General features: G+C 39.9%; 1 protein-coding gene across 2 annotated transcripts in view; it reads left to right on the top strand.

Annotated features, from left to right (window-relative positions):
* The window catches only part of FASTKD2 (FAST kinase domains 2), a 32024-nt gene extending 16936 nt beyond the window's left edge, over positions 1 to 15088 (top strand). Inside the window, exons 9-13 of one of the 2 annotated variants that reach the window (XM_036757115.1) lie at positions 2100 to 2263; positions 8891 to 9109; positions 10135 to 10222; positions 12838 to 12952; positions 14716 to 15088. In XM_036757115.1, the coding sequence (XP_036613010.1) occupies positions 2100 to 2263; positions 8891 to 9109; positions 10135 to 10222; positions 12838 to 12952; positions 14716 to 14826 (697 nt within the window). In that variant the 3' untranslated portion in view covers positions 14827 to 15088. The remainder of the gene's footprint in view (positions 1 to 2099; positions 2264 to 8890; positions 9110 to 10134; positions 10223 to 12837; positions 12953 to 14715) is intronic. The other variant, XM_036757114.1, reaches the window with a different exon arrangement.
* Positions 15089 to 27841: the final 12753 nt, after the last annotated feature.

Here is a 27841-nt window from a genome sequence, read left to right as displayed (position 1 = left end):
TGCCCTAAGTCTATGAGGCTCATCAGCATATCTGCTGCATACTGGCTTTGTCTCACGGGCCTACCTCACTTCATGTCAGATTGAAACTTGCCAGCCAGGTCTGTGAGCTTTCCTAGTTAGTACCTGGAGAGCAAAAGGTGAGATGAGAAGTGTGCAGTTAATGAGCTGGTTCAGCTGATGATAGAAGGGAATTAAGGTGGTAGTCAAATCTGCTAATAATGGTTTGAATACAGAACAGTCTAGTAAGTTAAGCATCTAGGATGAAGAGCATTAGTGAGTGAAGATTTGAAAGCATCATCCTGTTTTTTTTTTCCTTCCATACAACTCAGAGAAATATATGTGTTGGATAGATCTTTTATATAGAGTAAGTACAGTGTAAGAAAAACTTCACATAGCAGTTGAGATTTGAACTGGACTTTGAGGAATGGGTAGATTATAAGTAAGTTAGAGAAGGGAGAGGGGGAGAAGTGGATATTCTGAGCTAACAGTTTGAGCATCCGTCCTCTTTTCTTCACTCACTCAGCTACCAGGCCAGGCCCTTATCACCGCTTACTTGGACCATTATAGTAAGCTCTTAATTGGTCTCATTTCTCTTTCATTCCTTCTTCAATTCATCCTCTACACTGCCAAAATAAACTTTTTAAAGTTCAGGTCTGACCTTGAAGGAAGGCAGGATTGTATGTAGAAATAACCTAGGATTTGGAATCAGAATACTTGTGTTTGAATCCCAGCTCTGTTACTGTGTGACCTTGGGCAAGTCACTTACCTTTCTGGGCTTGAGTTTCCCTGTCTGTAAAATGAGAGAGGTTGAACTAAACAATTTCTAAGGTCCTTCCCATCTCTAAATGCATTCTCCTAAACCATGTAATTGCTCAAGAAGCTTCAGTGGTTCTTTATTGCCCCTAGTAGTAAAATCTAAACTCTCCTCAGCCTTACTTTCAGCCCTACTCTTCCATACTTTTTCACATACTCTACATTCTAGCCAAACTGGCCGAGGTTCTGTTCTTTAGTCAGCATTCTATATCTGCCTTGCACAGACTGCATTGCTTTCTTGGTATACATTCTCTCCTTACCTTCACTTCTTAGAATCCTTAGCTTCCTTCAGGGCTCAGCTCTGGCACTCTTTCCTATGGAAAGCCTTTTCTGATTTCCCTTATTGCTTACTTAACTTATATTTACCTTTGAAAATGTTAGGTAGAATATAAGTTTCTTGAGGGCAGGGGCTGCTTTGCATTTTGTCTGTTTCCTTTTTGCCCAGTACCCAGCACAAGGCCTTGCGTGTAATAAGTCCTTAATAAATGCTTGTTAAATTGAATTGAGTCAAAAGACACCAAGGTGGTATTGCACAGGATATTTTCAGGGACTGTGAACATCATAATTTGGATGCCACAAAATGACACAAATAAGGAAGGAGAAGAGATAGGACTCAATCATTTTTGAACATACACACATGTATATGTTTATGTATGTACACACACCCAAAAAGTTTTCCCCTCCTTTGTTTTAGTCCATAAGAGATTCAGATGTCCATCTTGCTATTTTTGAAAACCAAGAATAAAAAAAGTGTAGTCTCCTAGGTTAACTCATAAATAAAAAAGTTTCATTTGCCCACAGATTTTTACTAGACCTCAATTTTCGTCTCTACCCTTTCACTCTCGCCTCCTATTCAACCACCTTCTCTAGCTCTTAACACTTCTGTGCTCATTTAAATACCTATAGGGAGAAACATAGCTCCCATTTCTGGATGGCTGGAGCGTGCAATTCCCTGTCCAACATTAGGAACCAGCCATCGTAAGTAGGTCCAATGGGTATAAAGGGTAATAACTGGGAAGTGGTAAGTGTGTTATGTTTCGAAACACCACAGGTATTCTGGACCACATCAGTAAACACACCTGGTAGGGGGGGAGACAGACAGGGAGGGAGAGAGAGAGACAGAGAGAGAGAGAGAATGAGAAAGAGAGAGGTACCTACTTGTATTCATGATTTCCATTTTGCCTTTTCTTTGAGCTTAAAACAGGTGACTATGGAGTTCCTTTGACTTTGTTATGGTGATTTTATTTCTTTCTTATTTCTGATTATAGTCTTTCCTTTCTTTAAAGGTTCTTAGAGGCTATCACAAGTGCTTTGAATACTTATCTTCCAAAAATGTCATCGTTCAGCTTGTTGAAGGCAGTGTACTGCTTTTGTGTGTTGAATCATTTCCCCCAGGAGCCTTTTAATCAACTTTTCCAAGAGAATATCATCAATGAGTTGCTGACGTCAGGTATGAAATTACTGTAAGATATAAGTATGATAGTAATGTGCTTGCATCTCCAAAGTGATCAGAACTTTCTTAGTGCCCTCAATTTGCATTGCAGAATGACTAAGCTAGTTTAATTTGGAGATGCTAGTAAAATTCATGAGTTGGTCTTGAAGTATTAACTAGTAAATCCACTACTAACTTGCTGAAAATAAATTTGGTAATTATGTTAAGATTTCACCAGCAGAGTATTATGAGCACAATCATAATTCTTTTATTTATATTTAAACTACAAAAAGCTAAAGATTAATTTATGTGTACTTTGTACAAGAAGTTTCTATATCAAAGTGTTAAGCTTTTATTTGTGGAATGCATATTATAAGAGTTAAAAAATAGAGAGGTTTATTTATTAATGACTTCTTATGGCCTATTATTAAAATACATCCAGCTAGAAAAATAAACCAAACTATTATCTTTAAGCTTAAATATAAACAGCAATTATGAATTTAGTATTGACTAATTGACATTGGTTAAATCACGTGGTTTTTAAGCCTTCTATTGGTGTACAAAGTAAGGGGGAAAAAAAAACTTTAATTCCTGTTTCCCACATACATCAAAATTTTGGATACCTCTCAGAAACTTCATTTAATCATTTATAAAACTGTGAATTTTACTGACTAGATTTCCACTTTGAGAATTTAGGATTTTGCTAATGTGATAAGACTCGAAAGGTAGGAGGGAGCCATGGTATGAAGGGCTTTAAAAGTGAAGCTGAGGGATTTCGTGCCAAGAGGACTGCCTGAACAGGAGGCAGATGATGCAGTTTCCGCATATCTACTCCTAGCAAAATTAGGAAGTTTCCACTAGAACAAATAATGATCAGGAAATCCAGTGAGAACCAGTAAGTGACATCTTCTACCCCAGAACTGTATGAAAAGTCAACCATAAGCCAACCCAGTCCAATCCAATAAACATTTATTAAGTCATTCCTTATGCCTGGCATTGTGCTAAGCCCTGAGGATATAATTAGAAAAAAAAAACCAAACAGCCTCTGCCCTAAAGAAGCTTACTATCTGAAAGGGGAGACAACACAGAAAAGGCCGCAGGAAAGGGGTATTGGGTAGGAAGAGGACAGCAGCAGGTATCAGGTGTGGGGGCATCTTGTTCCATGTAGTTGAAACCAGACAAGACAGTATATGCAGAGTGAAGTGAGCTGAATGCAGTTTCTGCCCTCTATAAAGCAAGACTTAGGGAGAAATTTGGTATTCCCCCCTCCAGCCCTCCATTCAGAGGGGAGAGGAGATGGAGTCAATCAAGACTTGATATTAACAGCATGCTGGTGAGGTATTAGAAGTGACAAGCTTATCCTAGGAGGGGCATGTTGTTCCACGGAGTTGAAACCAGGCAAGTTAGCAAATACCTAGGAATCGATGGTTAAGGAGATATTGAAGATGAGATAAGCAAGCTCCTAGACGAGAGGGGAGAGCATAGCATCAAGAAAACAAGAGGAGGGGTCTCAGCAAGGAGAAGGGCTACCTATTCATTGTAGACTTGAGCAAAGGAGGATGAGAGTGGGAAATAGTGAAGGATTTTGAAGTGTGGAGTAGAGAACAAGAGCCAAGCCTAGAATGGTTCCCCTCTGTGGAATTTTCTTTTAAATAAAGTAGGAGATTATCCTCTTTGTTGAAAAGAGGGGAGAGTGGGGAGAAGCCAAGATGGTGGCTGGAAAGCAGGGACTTGCCTAGGGCTCTCCTCCAGGACCATCCAAACACTATAAAAAATGGCTCTGAACAAATTCTAGAACTGCAGAACCCACAAAATAGTAGAGGGAAGCAGGCCTCCAGGCCAGGACAGCCTGGATGGTAGCTGGGTAAGGTCTATCATGCACGAAACTGGAAGCAGAGCGGAACAGAGCCGAGTGTGGGCTGCACCCAGACCAACCAGACCAGGAGCTGGGCGGAACAGGCCCTAGCGCCTGAATCAGTGAGCTGTGGCAGTTACCAGACTTCTCAACCCACAAACACCAAAGACAACATATGAGGTTAGTGGGAAAAGCTGCAGGGACAGGTTGAAAGGAGTTCTCGGTTCGGCTACCACCCTGGGGGCAGTGGAGTTGGTGCAGCTACAGAACTACAGCTGCAGTTGCTTCCGGCCCCAGGCCTACCTGGTAGGAGGAGTTAAGTGGCGGATCAGAGCAGGAGTGCACAGCCTGCTTAAGATCTGAGTCAGGTCCCGGTTGGTGGTTCTTGGGGGAGGAGGAGTGCTACTGGGGTAGAGTTTGCTGTGAGAAATAGCTCTGAAAACAACAGCGCATCCCCTCAAGATTGGAACAAAGTACTCTCTACTCTACAAGCAGTCATATCCCGATGAAAAACTCAAGGGTCAAGTAGTTGGCTGGGAACATGGCCAGGCAGTGAAAACGGACTCAGATTCAGACAGTGACTTTGGAATCTTTCTTTGATGACAAGACCAAAACATACAGCCAGAAGAAGTCAACAAAGTCAAAGAGCCTACCTCAAAAGCCTCCAAGAAAAACATGAACTGGCCTCAGGCCATGGAAGAGCTCAAAAAAGATTTGAAAAAGCAAGTTAGAGAAGTAGAGGAAAAATTGGGAAGAGAGATGAGAATGATGCGAGTAAACCATGAAAAACAAGTCAATGACATGCTAAAGGAGACCCAAAATAATACTGAAGAAAATAACAACTTAAAAAATAGACTAAGTCAAGTGGCAAAAGAGCTCCAAAAAGCCAATGAGGAGAAGAATGCCTTGAAAGGCAGAATTAGCCAAGTGGAAAAGGAGGTCCAAAAGACCACTGAAGAAAATACTACCTTAAAAATTAGATTGGAGCAAGTAGAAGCTAGTGATTTTATGAGAAATCAAGATATTATAAAACAGAACCAAAGGAATGAAAAAGTGGAAACCAATGTGAAATATCTCTTTGGAAAAACCACTGGCCTGGAAAATAGATCCAGGAGAGATAATTTAAAAATTATTGGACTACCTGATAGCCATGATCAAAAAAAGAGCCTAGACATCATCTTTCAAGAAATCATCAAGGAGAACTGCCCTGATATTCTAGAGCCAGAGGGTAAAATAGAAATTGAAAGAATTCACCAATCACCTCCTGAAAAAGATCCCCAAAAGAAAACTCCTAGGAATATTGTTGCTAAATTCCAGAGCTCCCAGATCGAGGAGAAAATACTGCAAGCAGCCAGAAAGAAACAATTTGAGTATTGTGGAAAAATAATCAGGATAATACAGGATCTAGCAGCTTCCACATTAAGGGACCGAAGGGCTTGGAATATGATATTCCGGAGGTCAATGGAGCTAGGATTAAAACCAAGAATCACCTACCCAGCAAAACTGAGTATCATGCTCCAAGGCAAAATATGGATTTTCAATAAAATAGAGGACTTTCAAGCTTTCTCAGTGAAAAGACCAGAACTGAATAGAAAATTTGACTCTCAAACACAAGAATCAAAAGAAGTATGAAAAGGTAAACAAGAAAGAGAAATCACAAGGGACTTACTAAAGTTGAACTGTTTTGTTTACATTCCTGTATGGAAAGATGATGTGTATAATTCATGAGACCTCAGTATTAGGGTAGCTGAAGGGAATATACATATATATAGATAGATAGATAGATAGATATAGATATATATATAGAGATATAGATATGGGGGAGAGAGAGAGACAGAAAGAGAGGGCACAGGGTGAATTGAATATGAAGGGATGATATCTAAAAAAAATCAAATCAAGGGATGGGAGAGGAATATATTGAAAGAGGGAGAAAGGGAGAGAGAGAATGGGATAAATTATCTCACATAAAAGTGGCAAGAAATAGCATTTCAGTTGGGAGGGAGGAGGGGGCAGGTGAGGGGGAATGAATGAATTTTGCTCTCATTGGATTTGACCTGAGGAGGGAATAACATACACACTCAATTGGGTATCTTACCCCACGGGAAAGAAGGAGGAAGGAGATAAAAAAGAGGGTACTATAGAAGGGAGGGCAGATAGGGGGAGGGGATAATCAAAAGCAAACACTTTTGAAAAGGGACAGATTCAAGGGAGAAAATTGGATAAAGGGGGATAGGATAGGAAGGAGCAAAATATAGTTAGTGTTTCGCAACATGAGTATTGTGGAAGGGTTTTGCATAATGATATACATGTGACCTATGTTGAATTGCTTGCCTTCTTAGGGAGGGTGAGTGGGGAGGGAAGAGGGGAGAGAATTTGGAACTCAAAATTTTACAAGAAGATGTTCAAAAAAATTTTTTGCATGCAACTAGGAAATAAAATCTACAGGTAGCGGGGCATAGAAATCTATATTGCCCTACAAGAAAGTAAGGGAAAAGGGGATGGGGGGGAGTGGGTGACAGAAGGGAGGGCTGACTGGGGAACGGGGCAATCAGAATATGTGCTGTCTTGGAGTCGGGGGGGAGGGTAGAAATGGGGAGAAAATTTGTAATTCAAACTTGTGAAAATTAATGCTAAAAACTAAACATTTTAAATAAATGAATAATGATTTAAACTCCAAAAGAAAAAAAAAGTAAAGAGAAGAGGGGAAACTAATCAGTTTGGGAGGTTTGGAATAGCCTGTGTGGCGAGTATGATGTCAGTTAGAGAGGAACTAAATTATTGTGGTGTAGTATTGGAGGCCTAAGTAATATTATTACAAACTATTGCAGATTTGTAGTGAATCTGGTTGGCATGGTTGCTTGTCTTTTTCTGACAGCTTCCAGGAGCATGTGAGTAGGAGTGGAGGAGGAGAGTAGAAATATCCCAAATTGAGACTAGCACAATGTGGTTGGGTGTAGAACAAAGGGGCAAGGGATTCAAGAGTAGCTGATAGTATTTGATTGAATAGGTTGAATATGGACAAGAATATAAAGTGAGGGAGATGAGATCAGGGCCCAGTGGTGATGAGATGAGAGAGCTAGGATGGTTGGAGAGATTGGAGAGATTGTAGATCAAGGTGAAGATCTTAAGAATGGATTTAGGAGGATTGAGGTTATTGTAGACCAGGACAATCTGATGGATTGGTTTTTTTGGTTTGAAGAAAATGTGATGTTCATATAACATCCAAGGACATAGAATTGATTCAGTGAGACCCAGTTCCCTGCCTCTGTGTTGATCATGCTGGAATGACCAGTGAGAAGCTTGAGGGAGTAGGACCTGACTCCTAATGAGCTGGCTTTATATATTATCTGCTTGGAAACATTAGTCCCCTGGGCCAAATATGTCTAGAACACAATTTCAATACCTTGTAAGGAAAAACTAGCCTGTTTGCTTTTTGTAGGGACAGAGGAAAAGCTAGGTCAGCCTATCTGGCAGGGCCTTAGGACATCAGTGTTCCTTCTACAGAGGCAGAGAAAGAGATTGAAAGATAGAATGTTGTGGTTGAAGATAGGAACTTCAGAGTTCTGGGTAAAGGGGGTGGATCGGTTTTTAGGTAGTGGTTACATCAAGGCTGTGACCATACCTTTTTGTGGCTAATGTGAAATTAAAGTGGTTATGGGAGTTGGGAACATTGCTAAACTAGGAAGCCAGAGTATCTGAGGGGACATTGATGTGAAAGCCCTGAGTATGATAACAGGAAGTCTGAACTAAGTACTAAATCCTGAGAAAAGAAGACAAAATACTTTGAGGATGGTAGATCACTACAGCAAGAATTTGAACTGGATGACCATAAGGATGAATGGAGTGGACCTCAAAGGAAGAGAGGTTGTTAAGGGCTAGGGGTAAGCCAGGGTGGCAATGTGCCTGAAATGGCAAAGAGATTGATCAGTTGCAATTTGTTGGAAATTGTGTGGAGCGCCAGAGGGTACAATGCCCTAAAGAAGGGCTGTGAGGGATGGGAGTGAGCATGCAGTGAGACATAGGAGGGTGAGACTTTTCTCATTAGCAGACATTGATTTGGAATCACAGTCAAGGAGAACAGTGGTGAGGCCAGCTGAGAGGGGCCACTTTTGTCCGAGGGACTTGAAATAACTGAATGTAGAGTCAGGGTGGACCCCGCCTTTCTTTGTCTCTGACATTCTTCAGGTGTATATACCTAGCAGTGATGTCTCTAGGACATTCTTAGATATTTTCTTAGCATGATTCCAAATTGCTTTCCAGAGTGCTTGGGCCAAATATCAGATATTTGATGCAAAATTTTTCCAGTCAAGAATTTTTTTTTTATTCTCATTGCATCGGTTTTGTTCCTGCGAAAACTTTTTACATTCATGTATTTGGAACTACGTATTTGCTCTTTTAGTAACTTAGAGAAGTTGCTTTTAAGTGTTGAGATCAGAAGCAAGATTTCAGGCCATGAAGATAGGCCTCATTTTCAAGGAGTTTGTCTGAGAAAGGGAAGACAGCTGCTTTACAGTTTTACCAGTAGTTCTTTCAAATAAGGAGTTCTTTCCCAAATAATTCATTCTTGAGATGAGTTCAGTTGTATCTGATTCTTTATTATCTGGTTTGTTTCACTGATCTACTGTTATGTTTTTTAGCCAGTACTTAATAGTTTTGATGGTTATTGCTATTTATTATAATTTGAGGTCTATAAATATTCTTCCCCCTTTTTTCCTGCTTTTTTCCTCCTACATTTCCCTTGAAATTCTAGACTTTTCATATTTTCAAATGATTTCCCCTATGTTTTCTAGGTACTGAAAGTGAGAGGACTGAGTATATGCTCCATCAGGTGAATGCTTGCTTGGAACTTGAAGGCACCTCAGTCCTTAAGTCCACAGCTATAACATTGAGGGAATGCTCTTCAGCCCCATTTCGTTCACATGTAGACATTGAAGAAATGTTGTTAAACCTTTTGGAAAATAAGAGACTATTTTTAAAAAATGTACAGCTGCCACATAATTATTTTGTTGGTAAGGGAATTGTTTACTTCTTTATATTAATATTTTTCTCATTTAAAGAAGAGCTTGTTAACTTATACTGTTAAACTTATAGCCTCTTAGCCAATGGTCTTGTAATTTTCCTAATTAGTTTTGTTCATTAAGTGAATTCTTTTTTTTCCTGGCTATACAAGATACAACATAACAGAGAAGATACACATGCCTACCCTTTCACTTTGGACTTAAAACATAATGTATAACAATGTAAAATGTAACAAACAGCATTTAAAAGGAAGGGTAGAGATACTTAAACAGCAAGAAAATGAAGCAATCCTGTACCAAATTTATGGCACGCTAACAATAACTTATCTTTACAGCCTCTTGGCCCTTTAAAGTTTATGGAGTGCTTTCACATCTCACTAATACAAAGGAGTTCTTGCCTTCTGTCACTGACATCTAAAGTAGGTGCAGCTGATGGGTTTTTTAAAAGCATCTACATGTGAAATGGTAGCCTGTATTAACAGTGCTTGTCCTGTAATTTTCTTGTGAAATAAACAACTCCATAGTGTAAAAGTACTTAATTCAATATCAGTTACTGGAAAATGCTGAGAGGCAAAGTATGAAATGAAGTATCAAACATTCTGTTCTTGGTCAGTCTGCTTGAGGTTTTTCAAACATATCTAAAAACCAGTCTAATCAATTCTGATTTGTTTAAAATCTTGTCATTGTTTTTTAAATTTATTTTACCAGAGCTTAACATTAAAAAGGAACTTAACAAATTTGTGCTTAATTTTCACTGTGGAGCAATGTATTAGCTTTTTCTATAGTACTTAGAATAAGCTAGCCATGTTTTTACTGTTTTCATTCTTTCTCCTTTTGCGTTTAACATTCCTTTCTCCATCCCAGTCCTAGGTCCCAACAGCTAACACTTTCTCAGAACTAAGGTAGATTACAAGTAAAAGATTGGTGGATTTTCTCCAGCATTGATTTTTGAAGTAGATTAGGTTTTCATTTTGGTTAATGCTTGACAATTTAATATGTGAATGCTTTTCTTTCAGATTTTGAATTGAGAATGGATTCTAAGAGAAGCAAAGTATTTCCAGTATCTGAAGCAGATGCGTTCATAGCTGAACCGGATATTATCAGGTCACTGGATCGTGCTCTTTATTTGCCGTACTCTTTGTATTCTTAGTCTAATACCAGAATGCTTCACAATGCTGGCAGTAACAGTGATAATTTATCAGTTCATCGAATTTAGAGTAGAAAGGGGCCTGCTCTAGTCCAGCTACCATATTTGACCAAGATACCAGGAGGTTGTGTGGTTAACGGCAGAGCCAGGACCAGAGCCCAGCTTGCCTGACTGGTTCCAATGTTCTTTCCACTTCATTCCATAAATAGTAATTGAGTGGCAGCTATGAATAGGAATTGTGCTAACTTCTACGAGAAGCACTCTGAGCTTATAAAATAGCCGTCTTCACAAATGTCGTCATGTGTACACTCTGTATTTGACTTTACTAAGTATGGTAAAAGATAGATGGACTTTAATTTTTATAAATGAAGTAATATTGTGTCATATTTTGGAAGTCAAGAAACCACAACTTGTGTCTTTGTCCCTTCATATTTATACCTTCCTTCTAGAACATAGAGTACATTTGTTTTGGAAAAAGATGCCCTCTGTTGTCAGACGACGACTTTTCCCTTTGAGGCATATGTACACATGAAAACCTAGCAAGATATTTTTGCTATCTTTTACAATTGTTGCCTCTTTTCCTTGAAAGGATTTTCTCTTTTCTCAAGGAAATCTTCCTTCCTGTATTCTCACGCAGATTTATTGACTTTCTTCTTCACTGCATTACTGTGGATTATAATAAGAATAAACTAGCATTCATACAGTGCTTTGAGGTTTGCAAAGCACTTTACAAATATTATTTCATTTTATCCTCACAGTAACCTTGGGAGGTAGATGCTATTATTATCCCCATTTTACAGCTGAAGAAACTAAGGCAGACAGAGATAAAGTGGCTTTCTCAGATTCACACAGTGAGCACTGGTCTGAGGTCAAGTTTGAACTCAGATCTTCCTCACTCTAGGTCCAGTGCTCTATGCGCTTTGTCACCTGGCTGCCATAGTGATAATGGTAATTACTGGACTAAGAAGAATCAGCTGTTGGCAATAAAGGTTAGGAAGAGGAGGAGATAGATTTGGCATTGAGCTGAACCTTCCTTTGGGGGCAAAAAAAGCCCTCCTATAGTCTTCCAGATTAGCAGTAGCTCAGTTCTAGCGGCTGTGAGCTGTGATGACTGCTTTTATTTTGTCACTGAGCTCCACGTTTCAGAATGCATAGCATGGAGAATAATGATGAAAAGCAAGGGAAAATCAGGCCACCTTTTGGGTTTTTTTTTTCTTGGCCAATCAAACAAATATGTCTTTTCCAAACTCTTCACTGCTGCCTGCTAGTTCGTGATAAGGAATTAAAAGGGGGATCATTTAGACATCCCCCTGGGATTTTCCCCAAAGCTTTTACCATTTTGTCCCCTTGTAGTTGGGACCGAGATGATCCTTTGGGGAGAAAGAGGTGACATTGAGGACTATTCAGCATTGTTCATGCTCGTGCTTCCCAGTCATGGTGCACATCATTGTGGTCTGTTTGGGGATTACTAGTCTTTATTTGCCACACTTGCCAAAGTTGATATTCAGGCCAGATTTCAGTGACACTTTGGCACAACAATACTTAGCCCCTTTTTTAGCTTCCTGGGAAAGTTTGCTCTTACTGGTTGAACACTTTTTTTCGAAGTCGTAAGTGGAGTTTCTGCAGCCAATTCTGTTTTCCTAATGACGTACACTATGACTTCAGAGATGTTCTGTTGGCAGCTATTTCTAGTTTCTTCAAACCTCTCATGTAGTCAACAAAATAAAGCATTATATACTTCAGAGGAGCAGAGAATCCTTTTTTTAAATGGAAGAATCCTTCTTATAATAATTGTCCCCTAACTTAACTGTTTTAATTCTCTGTTTTGAACATTTGGAATAGTGTATAAAATGTATATTTCTAAAGTTGGGAACATTTGTAGAATAAAAGAATACTTGAGGAAAGATAATAAAGCACTCAACTTTTTTCTTTTTAACTATGTCTCAGAAACACTTGCGGAGTGATTATTGTATGTATAGTACTATTGTAAACACTCTAAAATGAACTTCTTATATGAAAAAAACCAGAGTCTAAAATCTTAACTTTCTATAGCCAAAAGAGACCTTATTAGTCATCTGTTCCAATTTCGTTTTAAACCTTAGGAAGCAGAGGCTTGGGTGGTTTAAGTGACTTGCTCTACATCACACAGGGAGTTGATATTTGAAGCAAGACTAGAAGTAAGACTGTGATCTTTTGATTCCTAGCCCACTTCATTGCCCCACTGTACCATTCTACTACTACTGCTCATCTAACATTTGTATTATTTTCAAATTGTTCTCACAGGTAGTTTCTATTATGGTGACAGTTAAAATGATACTATCTTTTGGAGGCAGTATAGTATAATGGAATGGCCAATGACTTGGAAGCCAAAGGACCTGAGTTCAAATCCCACTCCTCATAATTACTAGCCATATAACCTTGGACAAGTCACTTCCCTTCTGGGCCTCAGTTTCTCCACCTTTAAAATGAGGGGACTGGACTAGAGAGCCTCAGAGTTCCCTTCCAGCTCTAAATCTGTGACACTAGGATCTTTACAGTGACTGTTTTCTTGTATTGTTTATTTTGTTTGCAGAGTGGCTTTGCTCTGTGTTTCTAGATCTGCTTTCTGTTTTGGCACCACTCACCCCAGAGGAGGGCTGGGAATAAAGATGCGTCACTTAAAAGCCCTGGGTTTTCATGTGATCTTGGTAAGAAGATAAAATTCAAATGCTCATTACTTAAAAATAACTGCTACCAATGAAGTTAGAGAAAAAAATGTTACTGGGGTTGTAGAGGGCCTGGGTAGGAGCTATTACATCTGGAGTTAGCTTGTTTCTTGATGATGGTATTTCAGGACAATTGGATTCTTTTGTAACATAAGGTCTTTTATGTATTTACTAACATAATTTTGAGAAGGGCTACATAGGCTACACCAGACTACCAAAGAGTTCCACAAAACAAAAAAGGTTAAGAACTCTTGTATTAGATTGACTTCCTGGGCTATTTTTAAGAGTGGTAAAGTAGTCCTTTAGCTGAATACCTTCTTTATTTCATTTAACTCTGTTTCTTGCACATTGTAAACAAGTCCATGACCCTGGAAGTTATGATACTGAAGTTTTGTTTCATGAGACAAAAGTGGGGATCAATTATGGAGTACATTTCCCTAGGGAAAGTGTGACAGCTATGAATGAATGAAGCATTTATTGAGTGCCTACTATTTACAAAACCCTGTGCAAAGTGCTTGGTAGATACAGAAAAACAAGATAGTCCTTGCTCTCGAGGAACTCACATTCTATTGGAGAAGATAACCCACATGGAAAGTTTCAGCTGCAAGTCAGATGTTAAGGTTTCATGATCCTTAGGGTACAGTGACAGTGCTGATGAGAATGTCTCTTCTTTCATGACATTTCCATTGACAAAATAATATCAGTTTCTAACATGGAGCCATCTGACACCGCCAAAGACCTTGATGGCAGAACTTCCTATTTTGGATCTTTAGAAGCTGTGATTGTAGCCCGTGCAGGAGTACTTATCAGGTGGCCTCTCCACAGAACGATGACTGTGAACACTGGCTTGGAAGCTCTGCCTTTCCTAAGGCTTTTGTGTTCAAGGTCCTGGGCTGTCTCCATTGAGGTCTGGGGGGAAGGGAAGAGAACAGGCATTTATTAAACACCTGCTGTGTGCCCGTCATTGGGCTGAGTGGTTTACAGAGTGAGGAGAAATGGTGATCGGGGTGGTGTGCTTTGTACACCCTTTTGCCTTAGCTGTCAGAGACATTAAAACATTCTGGGCAATGTATGCACACTTGAACTGGTCTTTCCTTGTATTCTTTCTACAAACCACCCTTTTAGTAGCTTCATTCTCAGCATGAAAATCTCATAGTAACTCTGTAGATTCCTTTTAATTTGTCAAAAAGTTTGTAAGGAAGGTTTATGTTTCATGTTGTTCCCCAACTGAATTCCACCCTCTTTGTTGATCATGTACCTAAAATGAAACTGAACCTGAAAATATAGCGTTAGGGAACATTTACAATATGACACACATTACGTGCTACAGTGCACTTCAACTCTGTTGAGGTTTGGAGAGAGCCTGAAAGAGCCCCAAGTCTATTGTTAAGATGTGAAAGGCATGGCCAGGAAGAATTTAAATGGTTGTAGTTTGGTGTCTCTCCTTTAGATATTATTCATGCCTCATGTTCTCCCACTAAAGAAGGAGAGCCTGTTTGTTACCTAAAAGACATTTAAAATTTTCTGTTTTGTGGAGGGATTTCCCCTCCAAACTTGACACTACAAGCTTGTATCACTTCAAAAATATATCCTTTTTGATGATCTAATACAAGTTCGTAGAAAGCAGCAGTTGTGTCTACAGTTATGTCCTTACATACGTGTCTTTTTCTCTAAGCCAGCTGGTTTGTGTTGTTTTGTTATTGTTTTTTGGTAAAAACTGACTTTTGCGTCATTTCTCTTGTAAGGTCAATACCTGGGAGATTAAGAAATTGGATATGAGCCTTGCAGTCACGTTTCTGAAGAACAAAATCTTCTCACAAGAAGCTTTCCCCACTGCTCCTGGATTTGCAGCATAAGATGTTAAAATAAAAGGAAGATTTCATGGGGAATGAGTTTCCATTATGAAAAGGAACACATGGATGGATTGTAGTATTTACTAAAGCCTGACTTTTGTTCCTAAATCTACTGCCAAAGGAGAGTTTTCTGGATAGCTCACTGAAACAGATGATATAATTAGAAGTGTGCACCGCTAAGAATTACCATATCAAACTGGAAGAATTTTAGCTAAGGAATTTTCTTTTAATTAATTTAAATAAAAATTTCAAAGCAGATAAAATATCATTAAAAATGTTTTGTATTTAATGTACCATCAAAATGCCAAGATGTATAACAAGTTATAGTTATGCCCTGCTCAGTTTGAGTTATGTTAAATTTTGATCTATACTTGCTATTAGAAGTTGACTCTCAATCTTCTCCACAAGTATGACATATTAGAAACGGAGCTTCCTAATGGAAGCTGCTGCTCTGCTTGCCAGGAGCTGCTTTAAGTGGTAGAAACAATGATGGTGAGGATGATAAGAATAATAGCTGACATTTACATAGTACTCACTGTGTGCCAAGCACAGTGCCAAGTGCTTTACAACGCTGGCACAGGGGCTGTTCTTAGCGCTATCCACTGCACCGCCTAGCCACCAACTTGGGTTTTCCCTCTATAAAGTACTTATATTGCACTACTAAGTCACAAAAGGGTTGTAATTTGCCGTAATGGAGGGAGTGTCCACACCAGGGCTGCTTCCCACAGCTGAAAACAAATTCTTTGCCTACTTGAGTATGATTTGTATTTGTGCATGCATACTACAGCTTAAAAACAAGAATGAATAATAAGAATTTAGGCTGCTTTTTAAAGAATTTCATGGTGGCTTCTAGGTAGATGGAACAGGTGTTGCCAACTCTTGTCCCAGTTTTTTGGGTAAAAAAAGAAGAAAAAGACCATCAGTGCAGTTATTAAGAGCTAGAAGGTTAAGTGACTTGCTCAGGTCATAAAATTGTGAGCATCTAAAGCACGATTTAAACTGAAGCTTTCCTGACTTCAAGTCTACCAGTGTCCCCTATGTCATTGTGACCCATGTGGGAAGGATATGTGCCTCAGGCACCAACACCAAATGTTAGAGATCAGATGGTGGGCTCTGCACCCCAGGGGAATGACAGGTTGGTAGGGATAAAGTGAGTCACATAGGTTGAATAAGCTGGGATTGATGTATTTTTTTAATCACAGATCTGATATCTTTCCCCAGAAAGCTGCCCCTCTTTCAGATTTCCCTGTTCTGTCCAGACCACCATCATTTGAGCCACCAAGGTTCACAAACCCAAGTGTCATCTTCAACTTGTTACCCTCTCTCACCCACATATCCAAACTTGCTAAACCTTGTCACTTCTACTGGAACAGTTTCTCTCCCATCTTTCCCCATCTCCCTATTCACACAGTCACTTCCCAGGGTCAAGCCCTTGTTGCCTTTTGCTTGGACTCCTAATTGTTCTTATATCTCCCCTCTCCACTACCCACAGCCACGAAAATGATTTTTCAAAAGCAGAGGTTTGACCATAGCACTAACCCTCACTAAATTGCAGTGACATTGATTTAAGATCAAATGTTATTTCTTCTTTATCTCATCAAATCTTATCTTGGGCAATCTCAGTCCATGAAACAAGGCCCCTAAGCTCTCAGCCTCAGTTTCCTCCCCTGTAAAGTGGGGATGATAGCACCTATTTCACAGGAGGTTTGTGAGCATCAAATGAGATAGTATGTTTCGGGCCCTTACTAAGGCTATATAAACGCTAGCTATTGTGATTATTATCCTTAATTTCTATTTTTGTAAGTTTTATAATGTATGTTAGTAGAATAGTATATATGTATTTACAAATAAGTAAATATATGCATATTAGAGGGCATATGCCCAAACTTTTATTTTCGATGTGGTTACATGATCAAAAAGGTTCGGAGACACACTAATGCGCCATTATTGGAGCTGTGAATTTATCAGTTCTGGAAAATACAACACTTAGGTTTTCAGCATTAAAAAAAAATTAAGACATGGTAGGGGGAGGGGACAAGAGAGTAAAGCTGTTAAAAGTTTCAAATCACAGTAAAGAATGAGTGCTTCCAATTTCTAAGGTTCTTGAAAGGGCCCAGAGCTCCCTTTCCATCAAAGCCTTTGTTTACTTCCTTCTTTAGCCTGAGAGCTGTGGTCCCTGCCTGTGTGCATTTCCACATCAAATATTATCTGACCATCTTGTGGGGAAGGGCTGTTCCATGGTTAGTTTGGTGTGCGCGTGTGTGTGTGTGCCCTCCTTCGGCCAGTTAAGATGCAAGTGAGGTTCAAGTGTCCCCCGCTTCCTCCACGTTTAGACATTCCAATTATGTGAAATAATTTCCCCTATCCAGCCTTTTTTTCTCTCCTAATCTGTTCCTTCCCCCCTCTTGCTCTCTTAAGATCACCAAAATATAACAAAACTATTCCCAGGCCCTCTTTCTTATTTTCCTCCTCCTATGACCTCTGTGGACCTACTTATATAGTATCCCCTTGTTAGAATGTAAACACTTTATCCTTGTATAGTCTCATCATTACTTGCTCAGATTTTTTATTTGTTTCTCTTGACTCCTGTGTTTATATTTCAAAGTATCTACTCAGCTCTGGCAAGAATACTTAGAAGTCCTCTATTTTGTTGAGGATACATTTTTTCCCCCTCTAAGAGTATATTGTTTTTCCAGATGAGAGATTCTTGTTTATAAGCTGGTGTATTTTGATATATATGTGTGTGTTCATGTGTATATGTATGCATTTATGTGTATATATGTGTATGCATGTATTTGTGTATGTGTCTATATATATATATATATATACATATATACATACACACACATATAATATTCTAAACTATCCACTCCTTTAGAGTGGTGGCTGCTGGATCTTGATTAATAATTGACTGTGACTCCTCAGTACAGCTGCTTACGGTATTTTTATCTTATCCTGGAATCTCTGAATTTTTGCTATGATATTCCTGAGATTTTTCATTTTGAGATTTCGTTCAAGAGATGACTAGTGGATTGTTTTATTTTTACTTTGCTTTCTAGTTCTAAGAAATATGAGCAATCTTCCTCCATGATTTCTTGAAATATGATATCTAGGCTCTTTAGTCATGGCTTTTAGATATTCAATGATGCATAAATTATCCCTCCTTGATCTCTTTGCCAAATCATTTGTTTTTATATGATATCTTACATTTTCTTCCATCATCCGGTCTTGATTTTATTTTAAAATATTTCTTGTTTCGTGGAGTCACTAATTTATTTGGCACATTCTAATTTTCAGAGTGTTTGTTGCTTGGGTAGGATTTTGTACCTCATGGTAAGCTGTTAATTCTCTCCCAAGTCATTCTGGCCTAATTCTTCATTCTTTTCTAATTCTTTGCTTTAGTGATCTTATTTTGTTAATAAAATAACTTTTAAGCTCCCCCATTTAAAAAAGTAACAACTTTGTTTATTTCCTTCTATTACCTGAGAGCTATGGTCCCTGCCAGTGTGCATTTCCACATCAAATATCATCTGACATCTTGTGGGGAAGGGCTGTCCCATGGTTAGTTTCCTAGGAATTCTAGTTGAAATTGTGCCCAAGATGTGTTTTTCTTTGAGGCTTTCCTTATACATGTTTTGGAATAATTCTCTTCCTCTGGGTTTGTGCAGCATTAATATTACTAGTAATAACTGGCACATAGCACTTTAAGGTTCCCAAAGCACTGTATACATACATACATACATACATACATACATACATATATATATATATATATATCTTATTTCATCCCCACAACAATGAAGTAAGCAATAAATATTATAGGGTTTTTATCCTTATTTTAGGGGCAAAGAAATTGAGGTTAACAGAAATTAAGAGACTTACTCAGGCTCACATATCCAGTAAGTGTTCAGATTTGAATCCAGGTCTTCCTAATTCTAAGCCCAGGACTCTATTCACTTTGACATATTGCCTCTCTATGCCTATAGTAATGTCTTACACAAAAGAGGTTCTTAATACTTACCCGATGGTACTATTTGTTTAAGGACCTCAAGACACTTATAAATATAACTCACCATCCTCATGGTTTCTTAGTACTCAGAAAAAGTATGGGCCGACTTCTCCTTGGGAAGATAATCCATTCACAGAAGTTTATCCTGATGTAATTTGATAAACATTGATTAAGTGCCAAATGTATGCGCAATACCATGTTAGATATTGTAGGTGATACATAGATAAAGAATTTTATAATATATTTAATCAAATACACCCTTTAGTGACAAAGATTTGTTCTCACTAAGGATATTTCAAAGAATGTGGAAGCCGGTGGGGTGGGGGGAGGGGGCTAGAAATTTTTAAAGCAATGGCCATGGAGTGGGACTAGTCTTCCTAGATGACAGTTTGAATGGGGAAAGAAAATCATTTATGTGGATCAGGAGTTCTGAACCTTGTTTGGGTCACAGACCCACTGTGGCAGTGAAACCTCAGTACTGTTCAGAATAGTAGTTTTAAATAATTAAAGGAAATGCTAAATTTCAGTTAAAGCTCAGTGAAAATAAAGAGTATCATCATGTAATACCGCAGCTATTCATTTTCTGTGCTCACATAGATTCTAGGCTCCTTGAGGGCAGAGACCCTAAATTGCATTCTGAATATCCTTAATGGCGACACTTCTTTGTCTTTTGAGGAGGGTTTTTTGATCTATAGCAGAGCCAAAAATCATTCGGAGCTGAGTCTGGGGAATGAGGTGGATAATTAAGCCGTAGAATACTATTTTTGGTCAAAAACGGTATATAATTGAGGCTGAATTTCTTGTGTGGCTTGGAAAATTACCAATAAGGTAATTCAGAAGAGGAGAATCAGAAACAGATTGAGTAGTAGAAGCCTAGACAGAGCAAACATTTACTCTTTCAAGGTGTCTTGAAGGACAACATTCATTTCGTTGTGTAAATTTTGGCATGTCTGTCAAAAAATTGGTCATTTATTGTTACATCTCATACAAAAAATAAATCAAGGGATTGTAAGCAGACGTCTGACATGGGCCTGGTGGATTAGCATCCTAGGGAGCATCCTAGGCAGGTTGGCACCTGATTTATGAGACTTCCTAGTGTTAGACCTTAGCCAGGGCTGCACACATATCACAAAAATGAGGACTCATGGCCTCCCCACCACACACACACCCAAACTATGGTGACCAACTTCAGTTAAGAGGAAGATGCTCTAGGACCTGAGCCCTGTGTTCCCCACCGAGTCTTCCATGGTGGCCCATGTGCTTGAGTGGTTCTCATTCTAATGGGGGGAGGGGGCGGGTGGAGAGGAGAAAAAACATATATGTAAGGTTTCAACTGCAAGTTATATGACGGTCTCATGGTTCTTAGATGCAGTAGTAAAACAGATACTAAAATTAGTTTCTGATGTTGAACGATTTAACAGTCGAAAGGACTCAGTGGCAAGAACTCTATTTTCTAAGACTTCAGTAACTGTGGGTGCAGCATCCCCAAAAGCAGTTACTGGGCCACATATGATGACTATGGTGGACTGGGCTGATGACAGTCCCAAGGCTTTTGGGCTCACCTGCCCATTGGTAGCAGTTGGTGTCGAGGAAGGCAGATTCCTTCTCTATGGTGATTTCTCACCCCGGTGATGGCTGCAGGGCATGGACTGGAAATAGAACCAGTGCTCTGGAGGATACTGCTGTATTCCCAAGGATTTGAGGTTCAAGGTCAGATAAGTATCATTTGGAACAACTGGACATGTTCAGATTGAGGAAGAGGAGAAAGCTGGTACCAAGGCGCAGAAATCAGAGATGGAACATTGTGTGGGAGGAACAGCAAAACTGGCCAGAATGGTTGGAAGGTGGAGTACATCGAGGTAAGAAGTTGGAGAAGTGGGAATGGGCCAAGTTTTGAAAAGCTTTAAGTGCCCAGCTGAGGAGTTTCTATTTGATCATAGATGTCATTGGGAGCCACTGGAGTCTAATGAGTGGGAGGCTGACATGGTTATACCCATAACTTAGGAAAATCACTTTGGCAGCTGTGTGAAGGACAGACTAGAGGAGGGAAAGACGTGAGGTGGAGAGCTGGGCTGGAATACAGGTCTTTCCAAATCCAACACCAGTCCTCTGTCCACCACACCAGTGTGCCTTTGATATAAGTATAAGTAATTAGAAAGGTGTAGACAGCTGAACTGTGTGAACTGAAGGCAGTGAGGGATCAGTGAGTGCATCAGACACTTCTTGTCAGCCCAGGTTTTGAAGGGATATGTGGATTGGTGAAGAGAAGGCAGAGGATGTTTTAATTTCTTTTGTGTTATTTTAAAGAGTAGGGACTATGCCCAAGGGAAAACAAAACCAAACCCCCCCAAAACTAGCAACAAGCCAAGAAGTGTGCTGAAATATCCCCTAGGTGGTGCTGAATCACTGCAAAAGTGCATGTGGAAAGTCTATTTTAAGACAGGGCTTTTCTTCTGCTGGATCTGTTTGAATTCTTAATGATCCAGCATTGATCCCTTACACAGAATCCCTTGTTATAAAGAATGACCAGGGGAAAGAAAGAGCGTCCTGAGTTGGGATTGAGAATTAAATTTGCTAGGGTTCATGTTTGTGGGGAGTCCATCTGGTTCAGCTTAGCTAGAAATGTTGTAGCCCTATCAAGCTACATTTGCTGTACGTGGTGGTCCTCAATACTCCCCCTTCCCCAATCATAGATTTTATTGGATTTGCTCAGATACACTAAAAGACGCTCACTAGCACTGAAGGACACAGCACCAGCACCTGGCTAAAGGTCACACACACACACACACACACACACACACACACTCACTCTTCAGCAGGCTTTGTTGCCTACGTACTTGGGGAGATGAGCACTCGGTACAATGAATTTGCAAATTTTGACACTATAAATAGCAGCAGGCTTCTTTGTTTCCCATGTTGCCTTACACTTCTCCTGAAAGACACAGGGCTTGTCAGCTTGCTATGCTATGCAACCCAACCTATCTTCTGTTTACCAAAGAACGTTGCTGAGTTAATTCAATATACTGCCCAGATGCTAACTGGCAACAAAGGCCGTATTGGACAGCTAGGTCCTTAGGGTGCTATTGGGAAGTTCCCAGCTCAGGGCTGGGGAAGGGCCAGCTAGGCCTGCCCTTGAGCTACTGGGAGTCAGGAGAGAGAGATGGCACTGGCCCAAGTGTGTACCTCTACTGAAACTTGGGGAGGATTTTGCATTTGTCTCCAAAAGGTTCTTGTGTTTAAAAAAAAAAACAAACCTCTGAAAGATTCTAAGGGATTCACAGCAACTTTAAAAAATGCCCTCCTCTCCTTTCTCTCCTCCTTGTGTTTATGGAGTCTCACAGATTTGGAACCAATTCGGAATGGACAGAGATGTAAACAATAGACAACCTGACAATGGATTTCTAGATTTGTGATTTAGAAGTGTCCTTAGAAGTCATTTAGATCAACCTCGTTATTTTACAATTCAGGAAACTAAAGGCCGGAGTGGCTTGCCCAATATCAGACAGGTAGAAAGTGTTAGAGCAGAAGCTTGAGCCCAGGTCCTCTCACTCCAAATCCAGCACTCCCTAATACTAATATCCAAGCCTTTTGTGGGGCTTTGTGGCTTCTAAAGCAATTTCCTGAAAACAACTCTGTGAGGCAGGTACTGCTTGCACCATCCATCCCATTTTACAGATGAGGAAATGGCTAGGTGGCTTGGTGGATAGAACACCAGGCCCTGAGTCAGGAAGACTCACCTTCCTGAGTTCAAATCTGACCTCAGACACTTACTAGTTGTGTGACCCTGGGCAAGTCACTTAACCCTCTTTGCCTCAGTTTCCTCATCTGTAAAATGAGCTGGAGAAGGAAATGGCAACCCATTCCAGTATCTTTGCCATGAAAACCCCAAACGGGGTCACCAACAGTTGGACACGACTGAATATGACTAAAACCTGAATTGACTTGCTGAGGTTTGGCCAGGCAGTAAGTGAAAGAACTGGGCCTTGAACCCAGGGCTTTTGACTCAAAGTCCAAGGTACTTTCTATTGCATTACATTGCCTCACACGTTATCATAACACTCTCCATTTGAAAAATTAAGAACTCAACTAATCCTCTGAATTTTCTCCAGGGGAACTGAAAGGGTATTGTTATTTCCTTTTTAAACACAGAAACTGAATGGTAATGAACATATAGCACTTTAAAATAAGCAAAACGCCGTTTCTGTTATCACATTTAATCCTCACAACGACTTTGGGAAGTTGGCGCCAGATAAGGAGACCGATTCTCAAAGAGGTGAAGTCACATGCTTATAGTCATGCCGGAGGTAAATGATAAAGTCAGGATCTGAATCCAGGTTTTATTATTTCATTATATTATTTCAAGCCTAGTACCGTACCCTCTGTGCTCTTTGGAAGATTGACAATAAGAGAACTTATGTCTCATCTTACTAGAAAAATGGGAGAGAAGAAATGTTTCCAAAAACAGTTTAACGAATATTTGTTAACATGAAAAAGATCAGGTATGTTAATTGACATGAGTAAAAAATAATAATTTTAGTATAATTTTCCCCATCTGTGCATTTTAAATATAAATAATTATAAGTTAAGTATTATAATTTTATTTTGAAATAAAATTGTCATTCTACTCTCTCTTTTCTTTACCTTATGGATTAAAAAAATGCACTATGTCAAGTGACACAGCTTGATCCTTCAGAGTGTTTTTAAATTGGGGTCCTTGTAATGGGTAGGCAGCCCTACTAGGTGCTAGGAGAGATGCAAAATGTAAATAAACCCAGCACAAGGGAAGTCTCTTTCCTTGGCTTGAGGCCCCCGATACACCTTCCTTCTTCCATAGCTTCTTCTTCCAAAGCTTCTTGCTCTCTCCCTAACTGGTCAGACTCCTCTAAATTCCAGCATTGTTCCTTCCTCAGATTGAATCCCTTTTGGTTATGAAAAAGGGAAGGAGAGTTTTCTTCTTTCACAAATTACAGTCAATAGTCTGCTGCTGCTCTCCCTCCTCCTTTCCCTACTCCCCCACCCCCACCCCAGGTAACCTCGTTAGGCTGGTGTGATGGGTTTTGGATCTGAGAAGGGTAAACATTCTCACTAGCAAAAGTCTCTGTAGCAATAAAGCATCCTCTAATATGACACATAATAGCATATAATGTTACATGGTGCTGTGTTACACAGTGTCTTCATTTGTGATCATTTGTGCTTACTGGGGAGAGGATTTTCCTTTGTTTAATAGTTTAGTCATGATTAAACACTCATGCAGTGAGAGGGTTGTGATGACAACAGAATGGAAATGTTGGAGGGAAAGATATCCGATTGGGTGTGTGTGTGTGTGTGTGTGTGTGTGTGTGTGTGTGTGTGTGTGTGTGTGTGTTGGAGGGAGGGTTTTGCCTCCTTGCAGCTTTTGAGACTTCAAGGCTTTTTCTTTTTTTAAGGGGGGGAACTTTATGCTGTCTATCTGGGGGGGGGGGGGTGTAGGGGTTGGGGGAGACAGAAGGAAGGTCAGGGGGAAGTATGGTGGAATGGTGAGGGTAGAAGGTAGGGGACATGTGGCATTCTGTGGGAGGTAGGCATGAGAGTGGGACATCTGTCGGTCACTATTACTCTTCTAACTCCTCTCCTGAGGACCATTTTGCTTTGTGAGACAAAGGAAGACATTTCTGAAGGATCTCCTTTTCTTTCTCATCCTCTTGTGGTGCCTGGCTGGGTTGGTCCCTAATGCCAGATGTCCCTTCTTGGTGTTTTCCAGAAACCATTTGCCATTGCTTTTCAGAACCGCTGTCCTTTGCTGTTTGAGAGTTTGTGCCTCTGCCTACAAGAGAAGAATTTGATCACCAGCGTGTACATATTCCCACCTCCTGCACACCTGGGAGCTGGGTAATCACAATAGCAGTATCTCATTTAAAATTTATTTGTAGTAATATCACATCCAGGTACCATTTTAAGGTTTACTTTCCTCTCAACAAACCCTTGAGGCAGAAAGCGTAGTTAAATCATTACCCCCATTTCATAGATCTGGAAACTGATTCTCTGAGAGATTAAGTTTTTTTTTTTTTTTTTTTTTGCCAAGGTCACCCAAGATTTGAACTCAGATTTTTTTTCCTTTTATTACAAGTCCATTCAGTAAGTCAGTTAACCAACAACTATTTATAAGTACCCACTGTGAGCCGGGTTTTCCACTATATCATGATGCCCTCATTGGCAAAAAACCAAAATGAAATATAAAAATGATTTTCTTGGGTGACTCACACCCTGGTCCCTAAAGGCAATTGCAAAAGAGAAACTGTTTTGAGCAACAGAATAAAAGTACAGTCTCCCTAAGCAGCTAATCTGGAAGACCTGGGTTCAGATTCCACCTCAGACACTTACTATCAGTGTGACCCCGGGCAAGTCACTTTACCTGTCTACTTCAGTTTCCTCAACTTTAAAATGTGGATAATAATAGCACCTGCCTCCTAGGGTTGTGGTAAGGATCAAAATGAGATAATATTTATAAAAGACACATAACCCTGAGCCTAGCACATAGTAGGTGTTATATAAATGCTTATTCCCTTCCCTCTTTCCTCCCTTCCCTTCTCTTCCTGAGGCTTTGGGGGGCAGCATCCATTTGAATGTGTCAATTCTGTCATTCCTTTTCCAAAATCAGTCTCATTACTTACAGGCATATACCATTGCCTGGCCCTAAATAGTTCTAATTTCTCAGCTTGGGTGTGGAGGGATAGCAAACACCCAGATGGACAGAAGAGAGCCATTTCCCACCTCTGACCTACATGTTAAAGACAATCCAGCTCTTTCTCCAGGGACAATGTTTGACTGTCCTGTTGCCACTTCTGAGATGTGACAAGCCAGCTTCTGCTGAGTTGCAAACCACTCTATGAGCTAACAAAGACCTTGGCTGCCTTACCTGGTCCTAGATTGGACAATGACTTGAACCTGCAGCTTAGCACCATCCATTGCACTCCCAAACAAATGCTAACCAGTTAACATTTTGGAGCAAGATGCCCAATGAGCTCCATAGGCTTGACATCCTCAAGTAAATGAGTTGCTTGGTTCTATAGCCCTCAAGTGGGTCTGAAGCTGCTAACATCTGGTGAGAGTTACTCAGAGTGAAGAACATACTAGGTTCTTGTTACGACTCCAAGGTTGGAAAGGTAGAAATGTTCTGTTTTCTGCATGCTTTTCCCCTGAGAGATTTCATTTCCCCCCAAACTTTTCCTCATTTGTTGGTTGATAGCAATCATATGCTGTGTGTGGAGTCCCCCAGATTTTGGCTTCTTGCCCACCGCTCTGAATCTTCTCATACATTTGAGTACTAATAAAAATAAGGCAGACCCCATGGCTCAAGAGCCCTACGTGCTAATCAAGACAATTGGCCGACAAGCCGGTCAATAAGCATTTAGTAAGAGCTTGCTTTGTGCCAGGTATTGTGCTTTTCTTTGGAAATACAAAGGAAATCAAAAATAAGGTCCCTGCCCTCAAGAAACTTCTTTTCTATTAGGGGAGATAACCAGGAAAACAAAGTGCATCTAAAACATATATAATGTAAAGACAAAGTATTTTCAGAAAAAAGGCACTTGGGAGTGGGCTGGGGAAAGGTGCTAGTAGGAAAGGCCTCCTGCTGTGGACAAGATTTAAGCTGAATCTTGATGGAAGCCAAGAGAACCAAAAGGTAGAATGAGGAGGGAGAGCATCTAGGCATGGGGCACAACAAGTGCAAATATGTGGAGCTGGGAGATGGGCTGTTGTGTACAAGGAACACCAAATAGGCTGGGGCTGTGAGATTGGCAAGGTAGGAAGGAGCCAGATTATGAAGAGTTTTAAATGACGGAGGATTTTGTATTTGATCTAGGGAGCGACTGGACTGGAGGAGCAAGGGAGTGACAAAGTCAGATTTCTGCTTTAGGAAAATCCCTTTGGCAGCTGAATTCAATTCAGTTCAACAAGCGTTTATTGAGTACCTACTGTGTGTAAATATATAAAGACAAAAGTAAAATAGTTCCTGCCTTTGAGAAATCTACATTTTACTGAGGGGAAGTTTAAGAGAAATTGTGGAGAAAGAGAGAGCTAACATGAGATGAAGAGGTGACCAATGTCAAAACATTTTTTAAAGATGGGGGTGGGTAGGAAAGAAGAGGAATCTACAAACTAAAAGCCAGTGACATTGTTTCCTAGCAAAATTGCAGAACATATTTTTGATGGGATGTTCCAGCATGGCTTAATTATGAATAGATAGTGACAGACTAAATTCAGTTTTTGGGCGGGGGGCGGGGAGCAGGATTGCTAGACTGGGAGATCAGTTAGTATCTACCTATCACTTTAGTGATTATATTTTGCTAGAATGAATGTCCAACTTCTTTTTCCTTTTGTATCACAAATTTGAAGATGGAATAGTTATTTTCATCTTTATTTCACAGTGGCAGAAACTGATGCCTAAATCTGGGATTACTAGACTGGCAGACTGTATCGACATAATTTAGCTAGATATTTACCTAGATTTTAGCAGGGCATTTGACAAAGGATGGTTGGGTGAATTTAGAATTGGTTGAATATTTGGACCCATAAAGTACTTAACTGTTAATGCTTCTATATCAGCTTGGAAGATTTCTAGTGTAGTACCCCACAGATCTGTGATTGACCCTGTGGGAGTTAACATTTGAATTAGTAATAATACTAGCTAACATTTATAAAGCACAGCACTGTGGGTTGTGACCCCATGCAGGGCTGGGAAGCCTGTGGCCTTCTAGGTCCTCGGATGAGGCTTTTTGACTGAGTCCAAGTTTTAGGGAACAAATCCCCTGAATAAGGATGATTTGTTCTGTAAAACTCAGAGTCCGTCAAAGGGCTACCCTTGAGAACCTAGAAGGCCACATGTGGCTCCAAGGCTGAAGGTTCCCCACACTTGTGTGGGGTCCTGAAAAATTCGGCAACAGTAAAAGCTTTCTGAATGTGCATGGACCAAAAACTAATTAAAAATCAAACCTATAACAAATCTGGTGTTTCTGGCAGTGCTTGCCCATT

Source organism: Trichosurus vulpecula, chromosome 4 (genome assembly GCF_011100635.1).
Source record: "Trichosurus vulpecula isolate mTriVul1 chromosome 4, mTriVul1.pri, whole genome shotgun sequence".
NCBI classification, from domain to species: Eukaryota; Metazoa; Chordata; class Mammalia; order Diprotodontia; family Phalangeridae; genus Trichosurus; species Trichosurus vulpecula.
Note: the sequence above shows the minus strand (reverse complement) of the source record. Positions and strands in the feature narration are given on the sequence as shown.